The sequence below is a fragment of the Pagrus pagrus genome (assembly GCF_965226575.1).
Source record: "Pagrus pagrus genome assembly, chromosome: 21".
Classification (NCBI taxonomy): domain Eukaryota; kingdom Metazoa; phylum Chordata; class Actinopteri; order Spariformes; family Sparidae; genus Pagrus; species Pagrus pagrus.
The window spans coordinates 18,281,541-18,302,829 of NC_140208.1; the positions used below are offsets into that span (position 1 = coordinate 18,281,541).

Below are 21,289 nucleotides of genomic sequence, written 5' to 3' on the forward strand. Positions count from 1 at the left end.
CAATGTGTTTATTTGAATAGACTTTTGGTTAGATGCCTGGCTCTTGGAGAAATGAGTCAATGATAAACAAAAAACAAAACAAAACATCAGCTCTTTTTTGTGTCATCCCAATTCAAAACCAAAGATTAAGAAAGTCATGGGATGAGGATGAGGAAGTTTCTATTCTAGACTTACTTGTGTCTAGTCAAAAACCATTTGTCTCCAGTTGTTTTCACTGCTTTGTTCTAATTCAGGACAGAAGCAGGACAAACGCATGGAGGGTTTACCACTGCATGTGCTGGCACGGCTACAGAGCCCCTTATATTTTGCTAAGCCGTACTGGGATCTAGAAAAGAGGAATGCGGCCATGGATAGGGATCGTAAAAGGAGCTAATGTATGGCAGGCTTCTTACGGACTGTGCCCATACACACGTGTACGCATTCATGTGTTTCTCTGTGTTTGAAGCAAAGAACGTGATCTAGGGTGCACGTGGATGTCACTTAATGAGAAATATACAGTGAGCGCTTCCCCTCAAGACAGTTGAAGGAGAATCTTTGAGAACAATAAATCGTAGAAGAATCAAGAGGCACTTACTTCCCAACTTCATCGATGACAGGAGCTGGACACAGTAAGTATGTGTTTTGTACAACAGCCGGCTTTTCATCTACGTGGAAAAGACAACATTTTGATGAATGTACAATCCTCCAAAGTCGACTTCTCAGTCTGAGCTTTCCAAAATGGAAGACACAGATAAACTACACTGACAAAAAAAAGACTGATAAAAAAGAGACTGACAAACCTTGTAACAGACATGTTGGGTTTACATTAGAAGACAGAAAAAAGGGAAGCGTGGGTGTACTTACTGACTGTAATGGTATCGTTGATTTTGAAGCTGCAGAGCACCTGGTTGATGTTTCTGGCATGGAGAAAACCATTTCCTCTCACCACCACTTGGAAAGACTCTGGTTACATGACACACATCGATGTTTTACATTTTAGACTCCTCGCCAAGAAAAATGACATCTTATACTGTATGTGCTGTACATGAGGCTCATTTTCATGTTGAAGACTGCACAGTTACTGTACATCTACCCACCTAGTGTGGTTAGAGGGGCTTCTGAATGGCTTGGGCCTCTAATACAGCTTATTTGTCAGAACAATAACATTTAAACTGTGTTGCCAAGTAAAAACTGTAGCAAGTTCAAATAATATTAAAAACAATTGTTGGACATCAACTTTAATAGTTGCAATGTTGCCTGCAACACAGAGAAAATATCTAATGCAAGAAATGCATTAGGATGAAACTGAGCCTGCAGGACAGAACCAAACAGTACAGCACTCTCTGCAGTAGCAGACCAGCGACTACTATTTAGTTTCGAGTGAAATAGTTTTCCTCTTGAAGGGTGACAGTTATTCACTGCATAATAAAAGAAAAAGCAGATGTGAAGAATAGTAAAACTCCTTCTGCCACTGCCAAAAGTGTTTAATCAACCCCTGCTTTTATCTGTTCATTTGAGCCTTTTAATGTCCATTTAATGTTGCTTTAACTGTCATAATCTTTCTCTTGGCAGGACACTAAAGGCTGTTGTCTACTTTACATTTCAGCTGCAGCCAATCTCGCCACCGCCACTCTCTCACGGTCAATCCTTTTAATAAGATCCTATAATATTATCCCTACTGCAATACTCTGTCCCAGTAGATTTCCTGTTAGTGACCTGGATGCCCATATATGGGCGTCTTTCAGTCTGGGATTGTCATTACTGAAGTGAGAGAAGGGGAAGACAGGGCACTGAGTTAATGAAATTACACAGATGAAGAAATGATGGGAGGCTGGCACCGGTGTGGGTGACTCACGAGAGACCTAATTCAGTTAGTGTTTGCGTGTATGTGTGTGTGTATGTGTGTGTGTGTGTGTGTGTGTGGTTTTAGCTCCCCACCTCCTGCACACACACTGGACGGTTCAGCTGCTAAAATCTCGATGCAGGATTTCTTGATGATCTGAAAGGGAAACGAGGAGAAAGACATCATTTATTTTATCTTCTTTTTTATTAATGCTGGCAGGTTTGTCAAATTCTACAGTTATAAATAACGCGAGTCGAGAGTTTAATAAAAAATGCTTTCGGGGCTTTCTATGAATTAAGTCATTTCCTTAATCATACTGTATCATTGTCTCACTTTTGAAAACTTTCCTCTTCTTGCAAAGCTTATTTGGAACACTATGGTCACATCAGTAAAGTATACTTCATCAGAACTGCTTGTCAGGTGGTCAGATGGCTTCGGAAACCACCTCCCCCCACATATTTTTGACGTCAGTACTGTAACTTTCCGAAACCGACAATCCTAGATTGACACGTACTTCTCTCAAGTTACTTTTCATACGAATAACTGAGAGCAACACTATGAATATTGTCCAGGAGAGTCTTAAAATGTGCAAAGTTACAGACATAGTTGAGTGATTACTGCGTCCTGCCTCTTTGTGACAGTCGTCTCTTAGTACACAAACGCACCAGTATGGTCAGACAGCACGACTGATGAACTAGTTCACTTCAAGCATGACTCCACCCTTATTCTCACCACCTGAACGTTTGCTAAACGGCAACAGTTAAACTATATCCTTGCAGACGTAACGAGGCACGGCAGAGCTGTCAAGCTTTGAAATCTCCACATCCCAAAGCCTACAGCAAGGTGCTGTTTTAAAACTGACACTACTTATATAAGGAATTTAGTGGGTGGCCTTTTATTTTAGCCTTACCAAAACCCCAAGAGCAGAAAGTAAGCTGCAGTCGTTAGCATGGCTAACTAGCTTACTACCGTAGAAACCTTACCTCTGAGGTCAAGGAGCACTTCTGCAACTAGTTTGTGGGTCTATAGTTCATTAAAAAAAAGCCATGTTCATGACCAGGATAGCGTCTCCCTAAAGCCAGTCCTCATGGCTATTATTATCGCTTAGTATAAAGTTAGCTGCTATGTCCTTATTATTGTATTTGGGGACTTTTACACTGTAACAATCCAAGCCAAAGTCCACATATAAAAAGCCTTTTTTCCCCTTGTGATGTTTAAAGTGAAAACATACTGTTTGAAATAACAAACATGTATGATACTTAAGTTCTTTGCAGACAGTGTTTCAAGCAACTCATGGGGCTTAGCCTTAAATAGCTAGCTATAGTTGCTAAAATCTGTCTGTGACAGTTGCTATTTCAGCCAGTAAGATTGACAGTCGCCGACCAGAAATGAGACGCTGGCTTTTGTCCATCTCTGGATTATATAGCAGGAAACCACTTCACTGTGACAAACAGACAAAAAGGGAAACTGTTGAAATTATTAGTTTCTCTCAGGAGAAACACAAGTAGGAGTGGGGTGACCCTGCCTGTGCTGTCCTCTCTATTTATGTGTTTCATAAGCCCAGGCCACACAAAGACTTGCTGTACTGAGATAGCGGGCTATAATTAAGCAAAACTTCTGAACTTGTGCATTGTGAGAACCAATTAAGTAACTGGATTGATCGGCTGATGACAAACAAGGCTGGAAGTAACGTTTTAAATACACTCATATTACAGTCACTGAGTGAGCTTTCTGTGTATTCATAGTTTGTTTTTAAAGTCAGTTCCGACACTCGAGGGAGTAATAAAAGGTGATTGTATTAACACAAGACAGATTGAAGATAAATGCATGAATGTGGACGTTTGCACGACCTGTTTCTGAGCCTGAGCAACAGGAATGCATCCCTGCACAGAGAAGAGTTTATTTACCGAATCAATGACTCCCCGGAGGGCATGGAAGCCGCCCAGCACAGGAAACACATGCTCGATGGTGTCTGCAATGGTGGCCAGCTAGAAAAGGGGAGAGAGGTGGAGACAGAGGTGTGGAGGGAGGAGAAAGAGGCGACGAATACATTTACTGAATAAGTACATTGTAAAATTAAATCAACATATTGTTTTTTCTGTAACTGTGGTTGAGGAGACACCTCTGTCATTCAGAGGTGGTCGACACTGAGTGGTTGATATTTGATATTTTAGAACAAGACCAAATTGAACTCAAATGTACTGATGTGAAGGTCAACCTCCACTCTGGTCTCATATATCTTTTTCCATTAAATACAGGAAATTCAATCATCCCCGTCATCATCATGTTGAAGCTAATTGTTGCGTATTATTCAGACATTTTCTCCAGTCCAGCCTCGTGTGTTGGCATCTGCAGAGGCCAAAGAGGCAGCTCTGGGTTAAAAATCACTTGGATCTGCTTTCAGGAAATTTTAAATTATGGGTTAGCCAAATTGCGAAGGGGCCACTGAATACACACCACACAACATGGAGGTAACAGCATTTTGGATGCTCCCACGACTCTGGATTCCTGAGCACATGTGGTATACAGTACATGCATGGAAAACTGTAACTGGCCTGTAGATTTAAAAGATCATTACAAGGATGGTTAGGGAATTGTTTTTATTTCAAACCAGATGTATAACATGTATGGAACATAAGTGTGAACCGGCCAACCATACCACACATTTATTGCTCTGGCATGGCCCTTACCTGTGTCTCATTGAAGTCTTTGACACCAACACAGTACACAATCGCTCCAAGAGACCGGGCTCTCTCTGCCTGTTGGAAAAAACGAGGGAATACATCTGTTACTTCCAGAAAACTGGCACTCCAAGCAACACTGAGGGTATTTCTGCATCTGTTAACGCTAGAACTGCAGCAGTTTAGGAAATCGGGCCTCAGTTTGAAGTCGCTACCTCTTGCTGTGCCGTGATGAGCTGGTGCTCCTGCAGCTCTCCGTCTGTCAGTGCAATAATCACGCTGGCCGTGCCTGGAAGAAACAGACAGGCTGTAACCTTCATCATGATTCGTAACTTAGAAGTAGGTTTTCATATGAATGGGTTATTTGATTCTTACCAAAGTTCTCCTGGTGTATCTGCTCATTTGCCTTCAAATCAGAATACAATTTCATGGTCAGATTGTTGGAAAAGGTTTCACATTTAAGTTTAATTTTGATTGATTAATTCTTAGTGTCAAATAACATGAAAAAAGCCTCACAACAAAGGCTTACCCGCTGCAATCCAAGGTGCATGAATGTGTCTCCACCAGGAATCTCTCTTTTCAAAGCGTTGAGTCCCTTTCTGATGTCCACTCTGCAGAGAAGAAAGACAGCTGAGTTGGTTCTGATAAATCTAAACTGCAGTCTCTGCCTTTGTTTTTCTCTCTTCTCTACACAATTAGCACCATGTTCTCTGTTTAGCGTGTGGTCTATTATGTCTCAATTGCTAACAGACATTTCCACGACATTTCCACCTGATGCTGTTTATTTCATTCACTGGAGCACTAATACAATCTGAAGACATCTCTGTGGGAGCTTCACTTCTCATACACAAAACTCACTGACACAAAAACACACTTGAGTTTTAGGCAACAACAGAGAGCATCTGCTTTCAATCTGGTTGCAATAGTTTGAGTTTACTTTATGACTGACTGTTTGTCTTGTGTAAGAGCATTCCATGCTAGAATAACATTTATTTAAAACATAAAGTCGGCTTCAGTCGTACCTAATTCAGTCAGTTGTACCTAATCAATTACTCGAACCAACAGAGTTTATCAGCCCTGATTTATTTACCTGTTTTCCGTCAGTTTCATGATGGTGGATGCTCTGGAGGAGAATGTTATGAAGGACATCCTCAGCATGGGGCTGGAAAAGAAAAAAACCTTTAATGTGCAGCACTAAAATCCCCACAGATTAAGCAATTACTGATGATACGTGCCAAAGACTGAAGGAAACTGCCAAAGACAAGATTCCACAGAATTTGGCTGCTGCGTTGTTGGTGATTTCCCACCTTGCAAAACATAGAAGTAACACCAACATTTCCACATCATCTGAGACTAATCAAAACACTGTGTCATTACTTTCTTATAGCAGTACTGCAACATATTGTTTTGCTCAGAATGCTCAGAAAATAACTGGCAGTAACCTATCATGAGCTTTACTTTTCATGCCAGACTTAAAATGAGTTGGACTCCTTTTATTCAAACAATAGTGGATTAAAATTACTTCCTTTCCTCTGAGCTCACTCCAACAGGTTGTGTATGTATCCGTTGGGATTGCAGCCCAACTCACCAAGACACCAAGTGACACTGTGCATGATTCTGTGCCAGTGTGCGTGACAATGACTTCAAAGTTGATACTCAGACTTCGTCACTGAATCCTCAGATGTGGACACGTTTGTATATTTTTGTTTATCGTGGATAAATTACATTTAGTAAGGAATTACATGCATGTAAACAAACACGCAGCTATCTGAAGTTAAAACTGTGTTGTGTTGTTTGTGAGAGAAAGTAAGTTCATGCAGATTTGCGCTGAAAAGTTCTCGTGTTTGTTTCAAACAGAAACTTTGAAGAGGGTTCCTCCTTTGTTATGGCTGAATCCCTGCGCTGCAGGTGTTGTTGTGGTCTTCATGCAGTACGGACAAAACAAAACCACCCACGAGCTGGAAGCCATTTGTTGAAATAACACATTTTACAATGCATTCTTGCTGCTCTAGAGCTGCATTGTATTAGTGGTAGTGTAGTTCATTGTTTTGTCATGAGAGGATGCAAGTACCTCAGTCATATCTACAATATCTTTATTTGCTTCATTACAAGAGAGCCCAAACTTTTTCTCTAGATAGGGCAAAACTAGAAACTTAATGGTGGGCCACGGGCCAAAAGCAAACACTTATTGTGTTGTATTGCACTGTGTTGTATTGCTAAGATCCAAAATGGTACTAGGATACAAAGTTCCCTTAACTGACTTCCTGTGCAAAGTGTCACTCTGCCTGAAGTGTTCAGATTATAAAAAATAATGACTAATCAGGGGTTTTGCATATTTAAAGAGTATTTCATATATGTACATATATAGTACATGTATGGTCATACAAAACACTACTGTTTTTCTAACCAAGACAGAAAACTTTATAAAAGGAAGTCAACAGTCAAACTTACTATAAAATGTGATCTGAGTTACATTTGGGTAAAAAGATCTGAGTTGAGACACTTAAAGCTGCAGTGTTATGTTTTTTTTTCCTAAGCATCCATCACTCTTTGCCGTCCTCTCATTCTAAAAAGACTGTAAAACACAGGCTGCTCATACACATAGACCTTCCAGCCTGTAGTCCCTGCTGGTAACCCCACTGAAACCAGACGTCAGCTCAGCTACTGCAGAGATGGAGCGAAACATCAGCCTGGATGCTGAATGACTTAGCATATGGCGAGTTGTAGCTGTAGGGACAGATTTTATTTTACTTCACCGGGGTGACTGCTGTGTAAAGTGTGTGTTTCTCTTTAGTGATCTACATCTCAGGGCTCCAGGAAGTCGAGCACAGAGGCAACAAGGCTGTTGAGAGACCTACAGTCCGGTTGTGAAACCTCTCAAATGTTACAGTACACTGTCCAACTATGTAGTTCTACGTTTTTCCAACATATTTGATGGGTTAAATGTGTTAACATGAAGTGCCTTACCTTTTGAATTTCTCAGCTAAATTCTCCACAAAGTAGTAGATTTCATCCCAGTGATTCTTCACGCTGCCAGACCTAAGACAGGGGAATAAGACGTTAGACATTTCTTATGTCTAAGAAATAAAATTTCATTGTAATTATAGATATACCACCATCGCTGAAATGACTTGAATCATGAGTCATGTACAACAGTCGTGAATGCACATAGAAAGTAAAAGTACATAACAATAAGAGCAGAAATAAGCAAGAATTATCCCAGAGTAGCTTTGCACTTTTCATGACCGTGTCAAAGCAGCATAGGTAACCTTAATGAATGGCTGTTATTAGCATGGCTGGAAGTAGCTTGAATGACTGCAGGAGTTGTAAAATATAATTTCTGTATATCTGTGAATTACAAATGATTTGTTCAGCAAGAACAAAATACCAAGGCTCAAGCTATCTATCAGACACACATTAACCTCCATATGGTAGAGCAGTCAAACCAGAAAAGTACAGCTTTGTTAGCCAAAAACAACAGGGGGTAAAATCGTTAGCTCCACAACAGTAAGAACATGCTGTTTGCATCCTGGGCCAAACACAAATGTTTTACTTGTTACTGTAACTTCACTACCCATCAAAATTATTTGAGAAAAAACGTGTTGATTTTTTTTTTGGAATATTGCTTTACAGTAATTCCATATTTGCTATCAATTGCTAGCTTGCTATTTAGCCGTCGAGCTAGCAACAGAGCTAGTACATCCTTTATTGTTACTAAACCTAAATTTAATAAAAAACTTGGACCATCCTGTTCATGTATCACAAACGCTATTACAGTAACAACTTTGATCAATCAGCCTGCGCTATACTGGGACCAATAAGTGTACTGTTGAGATAAAAGAGGCTGGCACAGTCTGGTGTGTAATTTAGCACCCCTCATGTCCTGAATGAGCCCCTGAAGGCTAAGGAAACAGGTCCTGGTCTCCCCAGGGACCCCTAAACCTGGACTATTATTAAAAACTCCCTATGGAGTAACCTTCATTTCCTCTGGGCAGACTTTGTGTGTGAGTGAGCCTCTGTGTCTGTTTGTGGCAATTTAATTAAGTGTGAGCATTAAGGGAGAGGACTTCCGCCATGATGTGACCCAGTCAGCAGGTCATCCGTTAGCTAACGAGGGAGCCAGAGAGATGACACATGGGAAATGAGCTAATTGACTCTGGTAAAACTGGAGAAGTGTTTAGAGGATGAAGCTTACTTAGAATAAAGTGCAAGGCTGCCTGAATGTTATTCTAGGTACTGACTCACTGATGTAACGGCATTAGACACTGGAACTGGCCAGCATTGATGTGTTGTATGGGGCAGCAGGTCAACACCATTTTTTTATCCACATGGATTAGTGGGATTTCAATTTCTTGAACCGTTTCCATTTACTTGCAGTCAGCTAAGAAGTATTTCTATGAAATCCCAAAATATTTTGAGAGCTACAACTTCATTGTTGACCGCAAGAAAGCACAATATTAAGTGTCATTAAACAGTAAATCATTTTAAAAGTCAGCATTTCACTTAGGAGTTCAACTCTGTATCTAACAATAGACCTGGGAATTTGTCAGTTTGTATCAGTGTGTATAGCAGTTAATGGGAACCAGACTAAACACTGACTGTTATCCTAGCTTACCTTTTAGTTGTGATAGCAACCAGCGTGCTCCGAAATCTGTTTGAGAGTCATGTCTAGCCATAATAAACAGAATGAATTATTTCTTGCTTATAGGCTTTGTATACTTTGGTCAGAAAACATTAAGAAAAGCATGAAAACATTTGTTCTGTAATTGAGATTAGTATCAACAAAGTTTAAATATCTTTGGATATTTGAAGATACAGGAACCAACAGAGCCTGAGTCTTGGGAGTTGCTTTGGAAAAAAGGACCAGCTACAAGACCAAAGCTTGAAATGGAAATGAATTGTGACTAATGTTATTTGCCTGCCAGTATCTCTGAGGTTATACCCTACAGTGTTTTTGTGTTATTGCTTGGAAGCAGAGGGGTATTTTTTGACCAGGCTGGGGGGATAGACACAGCCAGGGACTACCAGGGACTTTTCCATCATGTATCAGACATTTAAGGCTATTTATCCTGCCAAACAGGACTCTTTGGTTGCTTTGGTTGGTAGACTGGATAATGTATGAAGAATATTGTGTTTATGTGTTCTTCTAATCCCACTAATTTCACTTTAAAGAGGCGTCAAGGAAGCTTCATTTACTTTTAATTAGTCATTACTCTTGCAGATGCTGAACTTTTGTGCCTTTTGAATAATTTCAAGGGGAAATCAGCACAAGCAACAGTAGCCGTCATAGTCGAACGGGGAGCCAGCTCATCAACTTCATCAACTTTAAATCCAAGGAAAACAAACAGATTGATTGCTCAGACGAAGGCAAGCTGTTAAGAAAGAAAGCAACTTTAAGACTCTTGAGAGTGAACAAAGCATTGCACAAAGCTAGAATTTCAAACTGGGACCCTACCAGTGGGCACTGATATTAAAGGAGCTGTACCAAGTGCAGCAACTTCGCTGCTGGACTTTAGTTAAATATTGGGCATCATAAGCCATCAAAGGCAGGGAATGCAACATTGAAATACGTAGAATTCGGGACTGTCATGAACTAATCAGCAAAAACAGTATAACATTGGCTAGCTAGCTAGTTAGCTACTGAGATATCTCCATTCCAACAAGAATTGGGACAACCCCCCCCAGACGTGAATGCCCAAACGGAGGGGTAGGCCTCAGGGGTGTATTGGGATTGGGCCCAAGACTTTGCAAGCTAGAGGTTCAGGTTTGGGTTCCCTTGGGCCACCCATGCTGGTAATATGTAGTCCCTAGACTCCAAATACAACAAAAGCATCCACAATAACATATACATGTTATGTAAGTTTCAGTGTTTGTGACTCGTCTAGTCTGAACGATACGAGCTGGTCAACAAAACATCCAACGTAAGCATTTTCTCAGCGTTGATGTTGATCTAATGACATGACTTGTCCTCCCACATCAAGGCTTTAAATTCCTGTGAAGCTGACTGAGCAAAGAAAGAGGACAAGACCTTACAAGCTAAACCAAACCCTCCCAAAATATAAAAAAACTTGAGGTGGTGGAGGAGAGGTGTTTAGCTTGGATGTTCAACAAAATGTGCAGCGCAAACAGAAATAGTCAGACAAGGATCACACACACACACACACACACACACACACACACACACACACACACACACACACACACACACACACACACGGCCTCTGACCTAAAGGAAGGGCAGCAGCCAATTTCTTTTGTAACTTGTTCCATTACAGCAACGTAGGGGAAAGAATATAAAGTCTGCTGAGACTTCTCTGCAGCTAATAGTCTTATAGAGGTGCAGCGAATCATTTTTCAGTATTTACTTAACATCAGGGTGAATCTGAGGACTCCCACCTTTGGTTTTCAAATGGTTATCTTTATTTCTGAACCACAATGGCTCTTGTTTGCCTTGGAACACTTCAATTGTCTGAGGTAGCTGCAATCGTGGGACCGAGGCCTAGCTTGCAGTTTCACTCACCTGTCCAAACAACATTGGGAGAGGAAGTGGGCCATTTCATTCTATGATTCTTGATGAAACCATTTTATGCGGTGCCTTTTCCCCCTCAATCCTTTGATCTAATTTTAATGGCCTGGGTTCAGCGGTTTGGGATTTGGACACATAAGAAAAATAAAGGATTGGAGAGGGAGGAGCGTTACAATTTGCCGACAAAGTGTTAAAGCCCAACAGCAGTTTGAAGTTATGTCATAGCAAATCGTCAAAGCCGAGTGACAGTGTTTTTCTCGATTGGATGGATTCGCTGAGCAAGATGGAGAGCATGTGTCTGGCTGTACGCCATTTGAGTGCTGAGAGAAAAAGAAACAAAAGAAAAGGAAGGAAAGGAAAGAGCTAGGGAAAGATGAGGAGCCTTATCGGTGAGATTACAAGATAATGTGAAAAATCTGTTGGCTCTGTTGCACACTTGACTGCCAGAGGAAATAAGTGATGATTCAAAGAAAACTCCAACTGGAAGGCCAAGAGCTTCAGCCAGCACAGCTGGCAACTGTGTCAAAACAGCCTGAAGCACCACCACCAGCAGATAACATAAGCAAGGAGTAAAAAAATCATTAAATCACTGACTAGTTAACATATTTATGTTTGTTTTTAAATATTTTTATAGGAACGATTCATTAGTGATAATACTTCAGTGTTGCCAAAAGGCCAGTTTTCATCTTTTTACCCAATTTTGAATTAATTTGATTTTGAAGAAAAAGCACAAAACAATTGCAGAAGTCAGGAGGGAAGAGTAAGCGCAGGAACACGCAAGTATATGAACGCAGACGCTTCAAGCTATAATCTCAGATGTTGTTTTGTACATGAGTGTCACCTGAAAATTGTGATGCTATGCAAGTGTGAGTGCTGAAGCCTGTGGTTGCTTTAGCATGAAACAAGAGAAAGCTGACCCCTTATGTTTGAGTCCATATGCATCGCCTCTTCTCCCCTCTTCTTGTCCTTTTTTTCCCTGTGCTATAGCAGTATACATGGATACATACATCTACTACTGTGGTCATGTTCACGAGGAGCACATTTCTGGCTTTGTGGTGTTATCAAAGCAGACAATTACTGAATAACAAAGTGATTAAAAGGACAAAGGTTGTACAGTAATCTGACAATAAATCAGGAAGATGACCAACAAAGCATGCAGTGATTAGGCTTCTGATTGGGATAATAACACACCCTCTTATCATCGATCTGGTTAATCTGTCCTGAGCATTTCTTTGAGTTATGAAGGTCTAAGTTGGGGAGATGCTACATCATTGAGGAGTTTGTATGTTAATCAAGTATGATGGATTGAATAAAATTCTCCTTAGAGTATGTTAAAATAAGGCAATAATTTATAGACGTACAGTAATGCTAGATGGTGAAAACTGTTTACTGATTATTAGGATCATAAGGCTTACAGAGGGAGTACATTCAAGGTTGAGTTTGTTTGCTTAACTGTCTGCACTTCAGCTGTGATGTTGCCACTGGCTCAGTCAACTTCAACCCCAGCCAGGCACCTACAGCCTCTTGTCCCAATGAGCATCTTCACGGCTCTTGTAACAAACAAACATGCTAAACCAAAACCCAGCTTACATTCACCTCTAAATCCAGTTGTTCTCACGTATACAAAGTTGAGATATGTAGTTTCCTCTGCTGCTACTTTAGTACTTCTAACATTCAGTGTAGTGATCTACTGTTTCCAAACAGCTCTGGGCACAAAGGGAGGTCATACGCGTCATTACTGTTCAACGATGCCCAACAGACCGTGTCAAGAGGAGACAGGAATTTGATAGATGTCCCCCCAGGGTCTGAGAAGACCTGAAGAATAAAAACATCTTCAATCTTTCTTAATAATGCATTTTTCTGCTGGCTGGGTGAGATTTCAATGGCTGGATCTGTAGAAAATGACTCAGATGGTGTGTTTGTGTTCGAAAGAGTGTGTGTGTGTGTGTTGAGGAGAGCACAAAGAAAAACAGAAAAGCAGTGAGACAGACAGAAAAAAAAGACAAGAAAAACAGAGAATAGAGAAATAGCAACAACAGAACAAAGAGGCGGGACACTACAAGTATAGACCACATTATGGAAATGCATAAAGCAATGAAGCAGAGCAGTCTTTGCAGGACCGTAACAGTGCGTTTAAAGTAATATGTACTTTGCATTTATTAACGTTAAAACACAGTTTGACCAATGGCCAACCGTATAAAATACGATAGCCTCACATTCTCCACAGTGCTGTGTCAGCTGCATGCATCACCACTCTGGTATGGAGAAAAGCTTTGTTAAAAGAGATTATTTATACAAGTCTGCAACTTTAAAGCTTTAGTCAATATTCTTTATATTAACAATATGTCAAATTGTGTGTAATGTCAAAAATGTTGCTCATACTGACAAAGACACAGCTCTTTGAAAGTGTTATAGCAACTTTCAGCTAATTGTTTTGGCTTCACTGCTCACAAATTTACTGTGCGGTTGAGTGTCATTGTAACAGGCAGCTGTTTTCAGCAAAAATCAAGCTCACTGTAAGCTACTGGTCCACGACCAAAAGGCAGTTAGACGCAGTTAGTGATAAGCTGGTGAAAATAATGGCATATTTAGTATCTTAACAGATGTTAGGAGTTGGTATAAACCTAAACGAAGCTGACAGGACACAGACTTCTGGACTTTCATGCTGGTTGGACGGGTGTAAATGAGAAGCTGTTTGCTAACAATGATTCATATCAACTTAAGGGGATAGATCAGTAATATATAACTACTGTGTTTACAGCTTGTTCTGCTACACCCAAAAGAAAAGGCGCTTCAGGGGCCCTCAAAGGACAAAACAGTTTCATGTTTCAAAAGCGCTAACTGTGCTAAGGGCCCTAAAGCGGCCATTTTGAACGACAGGGAATTGATGACCGTCTGCAATCCTGTAACTACAGCATAGGATATTACAGCTGAAGCATGTTTGATATAAGCCATCTTTATTTTCTCAAGCGTGCCCAACTACCCAGCAAGCACTTCTCTCCCAGAGGGCGATGGCATGACAGCATGTGGGAAAAAGCCCCATCGGTCTGAGAGCTTAGTGGCTCTCAGCTTCGTTCTCACGGTTCAAAGTGTCGAAGAAGGAACAAAAAAAAATCCCAATTCCACTAAGGAGGCTGTCTGCAATTCCAGCTGGGCCTACCCACACCACCCCAGCCTGCAGCCAATGGTGGGGCTCCAATTTAACTGACTGGGCACAAGGATTTGTTTGTTTAAAACCACTAACCTACTTTTACAGCCATTGCAGAAGTCAGAGTCTTTACTGCGTGATTGCTGAGCTAATGCTGCACGTCTGTTCCAAAACCGGGAGGAATTGTTTGGAAAAAAGCGAGCTAGTGGAAAGGCATTTGAAAAAGTGTGTCAAATGAGACAGATTTTTCATTATCTGATCATTTAAAATGTACTTTCTAATGTTCTTTCAGTCAGCCATGTATCATTTATTACCATGAGGTTTTGAGTTAAAGTACCATTCATCCTCTTTAAAACCTCTTGTCTTGTTTTTGTCCCTGAGGGACTGAAGACAGCATGATATCATTTAACAAGACATTTCTTCCTGCTAAAAGCACCAAAGCAACACACTACAAAAATCAAAATGACAAAATACAGAGACAGTATCATTCCACAGCTAAGACGTCGTCCACAGCAAGACATCATCAAAAATATTTATGGACTGCAGCTGCAGTTTAGTTTTTCCACTGACTTGCCAGGATTCAGGCTGCGTGATCCAACGCCCAACCTGTGTGCCAACTTATGACTACATCAACAACAACAAAACCATTTGCAGGCCAGCTTAATGTTCTCAGATTATAAAGACAAGACAGAAACAGCTGTGATTCGGCCAAGGTCTGTCATTTGTGGCAGCACTTAAGTGGTGCGAGAATAGTTTATCTCAACATCTTAAAACAATGACACTGCAGTAGTAGGACAATGATAAGCATGGATTGAAGAGGTAATGGGAGTCTGGGACAAATGGAAAGAGCTTGTGGAAAAAAAGGATTAAAAAAAAACAGGCGAACACAAAGGGAAAGAGGCAAAGACAGCTTGTCATTTTTCTGTTTGCATCCTTGTTGATCTCTCATGAAAATTGTAATTAACAAAATACGACTACAAGGTTAATTCTCAGCTGATGGTGTTATCCATACATTTTGGCACAGATAGCAAAACTGGAATTATTTTGTGCATGAGCATGCCCACTCAGCATAAACAAGACCATTAAATGCAGTCCTGATTTAGAGGTGAACTTAAGCATTTGGTCTATAGGTGAATTCCTTTGTCTCCCATATGAACACGCCCAAACCATTCCTCTGGCTCCGTGTTCCATATTAAACAGCAAGCTGCGACCCGCCCGCTCCTAGTCAGCAAATATACATCCTTGTATGTACATATGCAGCAGTATAGGGCTTAAAACTAAACACCAAATAATCTCAATGGCTATTGGGTCTTAGAAAGAATAGCAGTGGGATCCATAAAGCGGCACCCAAAACATGGCTTTAGGACCACATATCTGCACAACAAATGACATTCACATCAGCCTCAGCTCTAGTGTGTTTACTGGTACAAATGTTAGCATGCTAACACACTATACTAAGATGGCTGACATGGTAAACATTAAACCTGTTATACATCAGCATGCTAGCATTGTCAGTGTGAGCAAGTTAGCTTGCTGCAGGTTACAGTAGTGAAGAAATCACTTAATTGTTGTTGCATGTTTGATTGAGGAGTAACTCAGGAGTATGATGTCACATCTTTAACTGCGGGGTGGTGGGGTGTGGCTAAAGCCCATATAGCACATTTTACTCAATGAAATCATCTTGGGTTGGAATTGTTGTTCATGTTTTTTCTTTTTTTCCAATCAACACTGTCATTTTCATTAGGTTTTATTTGGAGGCCTCTGGTTTTGTGTCTTTTTGCCCATGGCCAACATATGTGTAAGCAGTCTCTCATTTACTCCCAGCATCTGTATCCTATTAGTCAATGGTGCCTGAGTATTAAAGTCACAGTTTAACACCAGTCTGCTGCTGGGACTTGAAGGGAGAACCTCTACATTTATTTGTTGCAACCTTTCTGTCCTGTCACTGGTTGTTGTTTTGCTACCCCTCACCCCTATGAAACCTACTTGGAATTGTAACAACCCCGCTTTCCTTCAGAATATCATATATACTCCTGCAGGGCATGGGGCAGTTGAGGATAGCGGGTCTCGCTATAACCCAGATTTTCCAAACCCAGTCCCAGATGTCCAAAACTGGCAACCAGACAACCATTAGCTAGCCTCTCTAACCTTCAGACTGCAGCCACCCATGTGTCTCAGAGAGCACTGTTCTACATGTTCAAGCCATGACGTGACATCATCTGCCCAAGTGTGCAATAAATGCCTTTGGAGTCGACTTTATGAGCCAACGCAGCAGTTATCTTTCCTCATTACTTTGAAACTTACTGCATGACTCCTCTCCACCTAAAACACAGTCCCCAAAGTGTGTTCTTCATTCTTAATGAAACCAAGCCATCCAAATCCTTCTCCTCTTTAGCTGAACACTAGCAACCCTCTCTGCAGACATGATGCTGGTATTGGACAAGATAATGTTAAGTAATGTTTTTGAATGATTAGTGCCAATGTTTTCGATCATGCTAGCAGCTCTTGGGTTGCAATTTCAGGGCTGTCCACCACTTTTGTTTTATTCTCGCAAAGCTGGCGTAAAGCCCAGGATGCAGTGACGGTGTCAATGCAAAAAAGTTGCAGTTAGGTAGTAACTAATAGATCGGAGGAACTCGTTTACGTTCATACCATTAGTGCCCAGGTTAATGTTTGTGTTACTTGCCATGTTCAGCATGTAGGATGCTAGCCTGAGGTTGTTGCAGTTTCACGTATAGATGTAGATTTTGAAAGTATGAACACAAAGATTATGGGGGGGGGAGAGAGAGAATGGAAATAGTTATATAACAGCAATATGGCAGACTTACCCTCAGTCTAGCCTACATCCGGTGAGTCAGAGTAGGCCTACTTTGGTCCTGACTGAAATATCTCATCAAAACTGATGACATTCCCATCAGCCTCAGCTGTATTTTGTGTTAATAAGCAAATGTTAGCATGCTAACACGATAAACTAAGATGGTGAACATGGTAAACATTATACTTGCTAAACATCAGCATGTTAGTTTGTCACTATGACTATGTTAGCATGCTTACATTAGCATTTAGCCAAAGTACTCACAGAACAGCCAGTGTGTTAGTTATTCTTCCATTATAAACACAGCTGGTTAAGGTGCGGTTAAGGCTTTACTTTACACCTTGCACCATAATAGGCACACTATCCCCTGCAGGGGTGCCAGTCTAAACGTTGGCACCAGGTTAGATTTGTATCAGAATTGTCTGATAGCAGCCAAATTCCTGGTGACTGGGCTGACACCACAGCAGCTACTACTAATAAAAACAGCTACAACCAGAGGAGTAGCTAATAAGTGACATCCTCTGTGGCCACAATATAAACAACCTCAGCCTTGTTTTTCCCTCTGCTAAGTGCTCAGTCTAGTCATTGTGTCACTCACTCTGAGTGAACTTCCTGTCCTACTTTGCATGGCTTAAAAGACTACTCCAAAAGAATGAAAGATTGGCAATAAAATCGTCTGTGTCTCTTGTTATTGCTTCAAAATACAGTGTGTTGAGCACTCTTCAGTGATTTACAAAAGGGTGCTTCCAATGACACAACCATGCAGGGTTGAAGTCTAGGTGAGCAATAATGCAGTAGTAGTTATTTGTGTCTTATGTTGATGATGGAAGGACTGTCACCACTTTAATACCCTTTATCCTCTGCTATTCTACATACTGAAACACACTTCATCTCACACACTTTACACCTTCCATATGGATCAACCAGGCCAGAGAGTTCAGACCGTGTCTCATAAAACCAACTCAGGCCTGAGGGATGGAGCTTGGGGGGGCGGGGGTCTCTAATGAGCTTCCTCTTGTTTGAAGTCCACGACCAATGTCTGAACCTTGTTAGTCACCCCTGGAGTGGGCACCAAAGCACGCAGACGTGCTAACAATAGCATCTGCCATTGTGAAAAAAAGAGGTTGTTTCTTTATTTGCAGCATGTGTCAGTGTTTACCGCACAGCACAAGCCAAATGCAGCCCTCCACATCTGGGGAGCAGTCCCACGCTTTGTGTCCACCTCTACTCTGGAGCAAACACCAGCAAAAATGTCAAAGGTGCTGTCACCAAGCACTGAATCCCACCGGGGGCCACGAGTGCTGAAAACGTAAGCCGTTCGGATGAAGCCATCCATCCAGTGGCGTATGCGATTTTTGACAATCATCATTGATGCTAATCTGCACAAAACCTCTCACTTCCCCCTCTCGCACCCTCACTGATGAAAAAAACAAAACAGGCCTTTTAAGGTGATGCGTGCAACATTTTGTTCTCCAAATTGGGACCACATTTTCCATAAATGTAGTTGCTTCCTGTCCTTTCTTGTTTCCCCTCCCTATTCCTGGCATCGTTCCATCTGTGCAAGATGTAGGATAAGAGCTGATACAGCTATGTGCTTTAAATCCGGGTTCGGGTAGCCACGTCTAAAGATAAAACTAGTGAGAAAAGAAAAGCCACAATAAAGTTTATATTTCAAATTTGCACCAGTGGCTTGAAATGAGGGTGGTTTGTTTTGTTCCACTGATTATTGTCATACTTATGTCTCTACAATGAATGGAACAAGGTCTTAAAATGTCTTTTTAGTGTTTATTGAGTTTGCAAATTGCCAGAACACACAAGTTTGTTGAGTCAAAGGGCATCAAGCGTACAGCAAAGGCTCTAAAAGAAGAATCAGGCGCTCTGGGAAGTTCAGTCCTGCTTTCCTCTGACATTTTATTTTCTCCCCAGCTGAAGTCCAGCGCTAAGATGTCACACAACCACAACATTTTTCCTACGTGGGCGTTCAGAGAGTGGAAATGAAAGAGAGGACGGTGAGCAAGTCACTGAGCAAAGAGCAGGGGGAAAAAAAGTCCCTTAAGCAAACAAGGCAGGGGAGAAAAAGCACAGCCTCGTTGCACTGCTGTTTTTTTTATGTGAAGAAAAAGGGGGCAGCGGGGTTTTTACTTGCAGAGAGATCATCCTCGTATCATCCCTCTTTCTGCTTATTCAGCAGACTGTACTCTGCGAGTCAGCCTCCTTTTCCAGCGTCACCGAGCACGCGCACGAGAGCGCGCGCGGCCAGATGCAGCGGCTAACCTGATTACGTTAGCCAAAAACTTATAGTCCACTTCTGTCAAGTCATGTCAGACGCTGAAACTTTCATATAATTATCGCTAAGTTTGGAAAATAAGCTTCCCTCTCATCCTTAGTTGAAGTATAACACAAACCAGTTAAAAACAAACAATAAAACCCTTAATAATAACACAAAAAGTAGCCTAAACGCAGATGTTAGCTTGTTTTTTGGGGTGTTTTGCTAACTTTTTTACACCGGGGAAGCTGCTAGCCTGCAGGTTAATGGCTGGGTGAAGTTCCCACTATGTCTTATAAATAACAGTCGTAAAGCTGTTTTTCTACTTACTTATCGAGCACAAAATAGAGGTCGAAAGCTCCCTGACAGGAGCTCTCCTCCTCCTCTTCGTCCTGCGGCTCCGGTTCGGCTCTTGCAGATGGAGACGAGAGCAAAAATAATCCGAATAAAACCAGAACAAGACGCATGTTCAACAGAAATCTCGCCATGGTTGTCCCTCGCGAAAAAAAAAAAAGAGTTTATTCCTTTATGGGTGTAAAGAGGGGGAAAAACAAGCACAGTACTTCGGTGTCTTTACATCCCAGTGACAGTGAAGAGGCAGAGATGCAACAAAGACAAAAGAAAAGGATGCAGGCGATGCGACCAGGAGCTCAGCTTACAATCATGGCCACCCGCATCCCGGTCAACAAGCCGGCTGGAGAGATGCTCTCATGAAAAAAAAAAACACAGTTTGGTTTATTTCAGGATCCTCATCCAGTCAGCAGGAACAAAAAAAGAAAAAAAAAGTTTCAAAAACAAACTTTCTGCAGAAACAAATCCAAACCCGCGTCAATGGGATGATTGGATACAATGATGGAGTGGGTGGCTCGCAGGATCAAAACATGCATAAAAGTTTCCTTTGAGATTCTGGTTGAAGTGTGAAATGAAGCTGGGTAATGCAGAGCAGCGTTGGCGCTGGAGGAACTGGGAGCCCGGGGGACAGCCTTGGCTGAAATGGACCAGGTGTCATATTTCAAACTGAGGAGGAGAGAGAAAGAGGGAAAATGGGTCAACATCTCATTTTGCGCCTCCCTCACGTGGCAGACTGGCGCATTTCTGCGGGGAACCGGCGCAGAGCAGGATGGGATGATGGCTGTGAGATGCAGGAACTGTCAGATCAATGCTGGCACACATCAGTCTGATAACCTTTGACCTAACCAATGTGTGCGTTTAACCTCTCAGCATTTAGTCCTCATTACTCACTGCATGTTTGTTTGCTTTCTCTGTGCTGCTGCCCTCAGTTAATTACAGCAGCAGGGGCCATGTACATCTACATCCTCTGTAATTACACCATCATAAACCAGAGGCTGTAGTAAGAGCAGCTAATATATGCTGATTGGCACGTTTACACAGCACAACAGTCTCTACACTTACACATAATGTGTTTTTGTTGTTCTTCAGACCTATGGAGATGACCCAGATACTGTTAATCACTTAGGAAGTATGTTATGGGGTGAAGTCGGGAGGATGGAGGAGGTAATTGAATAATAAAGATCATGTTTAGAAGTGAAACTTATCTCCAAAGAAACTGGCCACCTTAATAGAAGTCTAGCTTCTTTGTTTATTAGGGAATTAAGGTTGGTCTGAAAGAAATTGACATTAATTGTAAAGGTCCCGTCCAGTGTTTCTATTCAGCAGAAGAGTGGAGGGAGTAAAATCTACCAAAGCACAGCGGCTGATAGCTTTAGCTTTTTGTATAGTTGAACTTAATATACTCTTGACCTGAAAAGTGATATAACTTAAAGGGGCACTATGTAGTTATGGTGAAGAAATTCAAGCTCAGAATTTTAACACTTACAACTCAGAAATCTTTATCTTTTCCGTAACTGAATAAACAAGCTGTTCTCAGAGGAAAATAAGGTCCCCAGAACACTGTTTGGAGCTAGAAAGATGGCAGGGTCCGCCACATATAAACAAAGTAAAACAGTATGAAATTGCGTTCAAGGTCAGTTTGTTTATTCAGTCGTAAAAACAAAGATAATTAGTTTATTT

General features: G+C 41.3%; 1 protein-coding gene across 1 annotated transcript in view; it reads right to left on the minus strand.

Annotated features, from left to right (window-relative positions):
- Window positions 1-20,227, minus strand: part of antxr1c (ANTXR cell adhesion molecule 1c) — a 38,939-nt gene extending 18,712 nt beyond the window's left edge. The window contains exons 1-11 of the mRNA XM_084342429.1: window positions 19,589-20,227; window positions 7,471-7,542; window positions 5,594-5,665; window positions 5,033-5,114; window positions 4,879-4,909; window positions 4,719-4,792; window positions 4,513-4,581; window positions 3,730-3,810; window positions 1,918-1,978; window positions 844-942; window positions 575-644 (exon numbers count right to left, since the gene is read on the minus strand). Of these exons, the coding sequence (XP_084198555.1) occupies window positions 575-644; window positions 844-942; window positions 1,918-1,978; window positions 3,730-3,810; window positions 4,513-4,581; window positions 4,719-4,792; window positions 4,879-4,909; window positions 5,033-5,114; window positions 5,594-5,665; window positions 7,471-7,542; window positions 19,589-19,746 (869 nt within the window). The 5' untranslated portion in view covers window positions 19,747-20,227. The remainder of the gene's footprint in view (window positions 1-574; window positions 645-843; window positions 943-1,917; window positions 1,979-3,729; window positions 3,811-4,512; window positions 4,582-4,718; window positions 4,793-4,878; window positions 4,910-5,032; window positions 5,115-5,593; window positions 5,666-7,470; window positions 7,543-19,588) is intronic.
- Between the last annotated feature and the right edge of the window lie 1,062 nt (window positions 20,228-21,289).